This window comes from Egretta garzetta, unplaced genomic scaffold (genome assembly GCF_000687185.1).
Source record: "Egretta garzetta isolate BGI_Z169 unplaced genomic scaffold, ASM68718v1 scaffold345, whole genome shotgun sequence".
NCBI lineage: Eukaryota > Metazoa > Chordata > Aves > Pelecaniformes > Ardeidae > Egretta > Egretta garzetta.
The window spans coordinates 70236-75787 of NW_009259692.1; the positions used below are offsets into that span (position 1 = coordinate 70236).

Here is a 5552-nt window from a genome sequence, read left to right on the forward strand (position 1 = left end):
CGCTCCCTGCCCTGCCGCCCCCCGAGCCCTCGGGGCTCCCAGGCCAGGGGCTTCCCGCTGTTTCCCATTTGGTTCTTTCGTGTTCTGTTGCTAGGTGGGTTTCTGGGTTGGGACCTTGGTTTTGGCTCTCCTCTTCCAAGCCCTGTGTGTGCTCATGCCCTGTCAGCCTTTTCCATCTGCTTGCTGGGGAGCACAATTTTGGGAAGGGAAGAGGCGCAGATGCTGGGGGAAAAATAGCGGGACCCCAAAAAGCTGGCAGCTCTGCGGGCAGTAGAAATGCCGCAGCCCATTTTCCCTGCCATCTCACGCTCCGATCTCTCAGGGTTAATGGTTTTCCTGGGGGTTAGGACATTCCTTGCAACTCTCCCGCGCGGGCTCAGGCGCCAGGGGAGGGCGAGTTGGTGCTGCAGCCTTCGCGGTGGGGGCTGCCTGCAGCGGGGGTGCCTGGTGGGTGCTGCTGCCAGATCTTCGGCGACTGCAGCGCGCGGGGAGCCGGCGAGGAAAGCCTCCGCTGCTGCACAAGCTTCATTGCTGTAGGAAGCCAAGCTAAAATTGGAAAGCATACAGGAAGTGTTTCCGTCTTCTCTGTGCCAGGCTGGTCTGGAGGAGCTGGAAATCTGGAGGAAATGGAAAAATGGGGTGGTTTTGTGGAAATAACAAATCCTGACTAAAATGGCTCTAATTCTGCTGTGCTTCACCTCTCTTGAACAGAAGGACATTAAGTGAAGCCCCTTTATTCACATTTACCGTATTCAGCCGCAGGTCCCCCTGGCCACCACGGGCTGTGGGGTTCAGTGGGGGGGTGGCGATGGCTGTGATCAGCGTGAGGACCGCCGGAGAGGCCGTGGCCAGTGCTGCAGCCCCTCTCTGTGGAGCAGGAGCTTTCCTTGGGGCTTGCACCATCAGCTCCCCGTTCACACGCTGTCCCCAGACACCGTGAGATGCAATAGCTTCTGGTTTATCAGCCAACAGCCTTATTCCCACCGTTGTCCCTCTACAACAGGAAAACAGGGAGTGCACAGATCAATGAGAAATCACTCCAATGCTGTGGCACAGCTCCGTTTGTCATAGCAGATGCCTGAGACCTATCCAAAAATAATAGGAGTACCAACTTTTCCTGGTCAGATGTACTTCCCGGTACTTCCTACGTGCCAGCTAAATGTTTCCTGTACTTTTACGAAGGATGAAGGCTTGGTTTTGATGAGTGGCTGACTGGATTCAGTATTTCATTTGCTTACTCACAATTTCTGGGAAAATAAATAGGAAGGAAGTACATGCTGGTTTTTTTCCTTCCCCAAGAAATTCTAGAAAAGTTTAATGTCAAAGCTAAGGAATCCGCAGGAGCTGCGAGAAAATCCGTAGTGGTTTATGATTGCAAAGGGACGCAGCGAGGAGTCCAGCCCCCTGGGGAGGCACAGCTCGAAGCTCCCCCTTGCAGGGCTGCTCTGAAACTGCAGGGCCAGCTCCTGCTGCTGGGCCAGGCTGGGCCAGGTCCCCTCCAGCCTTGGCATCCTCTCCCATCTCCCTCCGAGTGGACAAGTCTCCCAGGCCACAGCATTGTCAGAGAAAAAAAAGAAAGAAAGAGTCCAATTGATGTCCTTTTGCTGCAGACCAAGGAGAGAAGGCTTCTGCAAAGGGCAGAGAAGATCCCCCGGGATCTGTGGGGTGGGAGGGGGCTGGTTGGGTTCTGCCACTTGAGGCTGGTCCTGTTGAGACCCCCTCGTTTTGCCCAGACAAGGTGCTTGCCTCGGCCCGTGGCGAGGGTGAAGGGGCGAGTTGTGCTTCCTCCCCGCCACATCTCACCAGCCTGGTACCCAAACCCAGCTGGGCAAACCATGTCCCTCTGTCCCGGAGCTGCCCAGGAGGCCCCTTTGGCTGTGCCACGCTCAGCCTGGTGCTACCAGGAATTAATTGATTCCTCGTCAAAGGCTTAGGACGTGCAGTGCCCCAAACAGTGTCAGTGCTGTCTCCCTTGGCTAGGGGGTGCTGGTGGATTGACAAAGAATATGCAGAGGGCGGATGGGTGACTGTGTCTCGCCGGCCCTCGGCAGCTCCGGCACTTGTGGCAGGGGTTTGGTAACCAGACCGATGCGTTATCGCCCACCAGGTTTCGTTCCGCTACCACTGCCAGCTGTACTCGGAGTGGCGAAGGACCAACCAGAAAGTCCGCCTGATGATCCCAGCCTCGCGGAGCCCCCACCCCGTGCCCCACTCCCTCCTCTCTGCCAAGCTCATGAAGAAGACCGCGGATGAAACCACCGTCTGAGCCGTCCCTCGGCCGCCGCGCCGCGTGGCTGCTGGGGCGAGGGCAGCCCTTGGGGGCTGGCAGGAGCAAAGAGGGGCGGGTGTCCCTGCGTGCTCAGGAAACGTGGCAACTGCGGAGGCACTAGAAAGCAATCATCCCCCCCGGAGGGACTCTGCGGTCAGCACGTGCTTATACTATGGCAAACAACGTTGATAATCAACGCCTGTCACGTGAAATGGCCCAAAAGAGCCAGGCGACAGAACACGGGACACTTTCCTATAACTAAATACCATACGTGGAAAATATCTCCATATATATATATATATCTATATATAATATTATTTTTTAATGGCCATGCATATTGTGTTTCAGTCCTTTTGTGTTGATGTTCTAAGCTTCAGTATAGAAGCTGGCAGCCTGATCTCATTCAGAGGTTAAATCGATGCCTTTTCTCCAAACGAGCGTACAAAGAACACTTCTCACCCGCCGTTCGTGGAAGTCCCCTTCTCCTTTGCACTAAATTGGTTTTGATAATACTGCAGCAGCCTTTCTCGTTACTCTTTGGTCTCTCTCGTGGTGTTTCTGTCCTTTCTAGAAAGTTGTGTGTTTTTAATAATTATTGTAATCCAGAAGGAGTAAAATGACGTAATCCTGAATGGAGACATTTTGTATTGTAAAGTATGGTAATTTTGAGAATTTCAAAATAAGTTTCAAAATGAGAAAAACCTTTTCCTGTGCAGACATGATCTCACAAAACGCTTTCCTTGCAGATCCTGGCTCATCCCCAGGACTCGGATGCACTCGGCTGCTGGTGTGTCTGGCAAAGGTAGATGGAGAGCTGAGGGTGGGAGGTGATGGCTCGTCCTAGCTAAACCCACCATTGCCTTTTGCTTTTAAAAGATTCAGAAAGGAGCTTTCCTGACCCCTAAAGGTGAGAGTTGGAGTCTCTGTTTGCTGATGTCCTTTCACCACCCTGAGGCTGGACCTCTCATAGTCCCAGTTACACCCATACCTTAGGGGACAGGCCCTGCACTGCAGCCGCTCGGCAGGACGCTGTCTCTGTGCGCTGTGTTTGCACATTCCTCGGCAGCAGCCAGGGGAGCTGCTGTGATTTGGCTCATCCCCGAAAACGCTGCCTGCCTGTTTTGTCCCCTCTCGAGAAACACCCCAAGATCGCTGGTTCCCGGAGAACAGGCTCTGGGTCCCTTCTCCTGCAGGGCCAGTGTTCCTCCTCCTCCTTCGTTCCCAGCACATCCAGCTAGCGAACCCCTCCGTCGTGGAGTGCCCAATCTGCCGAGGGTCTCCCCGAGTTTGGCTTTAGTCCTCGCCTCTCTGCTGCCTCCCCACCCTGCCAGACGATGCCTGTGCTTGGTGCTGTGCTCTCCGGAGCCCCATGAGAGGAGCGGGCCGTAAGACGCCGGCACCGGCACTGCCCACCAGAGGTGGGTGCAGCAGCTGGGAGGCAGCCTTGGCTCTCCCTCCCGCGGTGGTGAGGGTGGATAGCAGGGAGGAGGCAGGCTCCAAGGCGCCCGTGTCCTTGCAGCGGGTGGTGGTACAGTCACACACTTGCGTCCCTCTGCTCCTTTCCTGAAGTTGAGTGGATCAGTCCGATGCCCTGCTAGATCGAGACCTGTAAGTTCTTGAATTCAAAGCACCACGTGCCATTCCTCCTTCTCTCTAGCTGCAAAGCAGGCGGCTTTTCCTTCCGTGTCCCTGACCCTAGGCTGTAAGTCGCTGGTGGGATGAGCAGTAGGGGCCAGTGCCCTGTCTCTCCCAGTAGGGTTGCTCCAGCCCTGGGGCCTGGTCTGTGCCTGCTCTCCTCCCGCCCCAGGGTTCTCCTGCAGCTCAGTGACACCCCAGCACATCTTGCAGCAGCCCCTGAGGTTTGGTCCGAGCTGGTCTCTGTTCTGAGCACGAGGGTCTCCTTTGATCACAGGGTGAACGGCTTCTGTCGCGGCCAGGTTGTGCATCTCTGCTCCCCTCTCTGCCACCCTCTCTGCCCGTCTCTTCCCTTCTGCCACGGCACCTTCCCTTCTCCCTGTTGTGCAGGGATGGCTCAGCTCCCGGATGCCCATGGCGCAGAGAGGCCTCTTCAGCCCCGCTGCGGTTCTGCTCCCCGCACCGCGGTAGCGTCCTGCTTCAAACCAGCCTGTGCAGGGGAGCTGCCACGCAGGCGCTGCCCCCCTCCGCGCGCCCCTTCCCTTGGCAGTGAGTGCTGCACCGCTGCTCCGTGCCTTGTCCTGGGTTCCCCTTCCTTCAGCCCCTCCCCAGCAAACCCCGTGTTCACCAGGATGTTCCCAGCAAAGAAAAATTTGGGGGTTTAGTTTACCCTTCCCAGCCCTGGCTGCCTCCCAGGAGTTTGCTCTTGCCACACGTCTCGTTCTGGCAGGTAACGAAGGATGTGCGCTCCCACACCACGTTCCCCTAGTAAGGACTTAATGGAACCAGTGTTTCAGTTCGGAAACCCACTCTTGATCCAAATATGCAACTGTGAAAGCCAGAAGTCCCTGGCTGGGGGCAGCTGGGGCCCAGCCCAGTGCTGCTGCGCGGCCGTGGCTTCGCTCTCAGCTTCGTTGTCTTTATTGTAGTTGCCGGTAATTGGAGTTGTTGCATGTGCCCCTGCAAAACCCAACAGCGACTCTTTGAGTCTCCTCCTCCTTCCCAGAGGAGACATTCAGCTCGTGGATGTGGGAAATCAGTGTCTCTGACCCTCCACGTTCCAGTGTCACGGGGAAATGGGCTGTGCAATTATGTAAATAAAAGTGAGACAAACGTTGGGCTGCTGCGTTGTTACTGGGGGAGGTGGGGGTGCCTGAAGAGCGCAGCCTGGTGTGCCGGCTTCCCAGGGCGCTGGGGGCAGCAGGTTTCATGTTTGAGCCAAAGGTGGACAAAACCCAGGGCTTTTTGTCATTTACGGGCAGGTTTCTCTTGTCTGCACACAGAAGCCTCCCTGGCGTGAGCCAAGCAAGGCGATGGTTGGGCCCAGGGCGTCCTTTGGGCCTCTGCAGAGGGTGGGTTTGGGGCTGCAGGAGCAATCCCCAGGCGGGGTGCTGGGGGCAGCAGGTTTCATGTTTGAGCCAAAGGTGGACAAAACCCAGGGCTTTTTGTCATTTACGGGCAGGTTTCTCTTGTCTGCACACAGAAGCCTCCCTGGCGTGAGCCAAGCAAGGCGATGGTTGGGCCCAGGGCGTCCTTTGGGCCTCTGCAGAGGGTGGGTTTGGGGCTGCAGGAGCAATCCCCAGGCTTGCCACCTTGCAGCCCCACAGAGGCTCCCGCTGCCCCGGTGAATGGCCTGGCCGTGGCTCCA

General features: G+C 56.6%; 1 protein-coding gene across 11 annotated transcripts in view; it reads left to right on the forward strand.

Moving 5' to 3' along the window:
- The window catches only part of MARCHF2 (membrane associated ring-CH-type finger 2), a 60501-nt gene that overhangs the window by 31473 nt on the left and 23476 nt on the right, over window positions 1-5552 (forward strand). For 9 of the 11 annotated variants that reach the window (XM_035894300.1, XM_035894293.1, XM_035894294.1 and 6 more), the window contains one exon: window positions 2108-5021. In XM_035894300.1, coding sequence (XP_035750193.1) covers window positions 2108-2266 — 159 coding nt within the window. In that variant the 3' untranslated portion in view covers window positions 2267-5021. Of the gene's footprint in view, window positions 1-2107; window positions 5022-5552 lie in introns of those variants that run through there. The other 2 variants (XR_004842006.1, XR_004842007.1) reach the window with 2 other exon arrangements.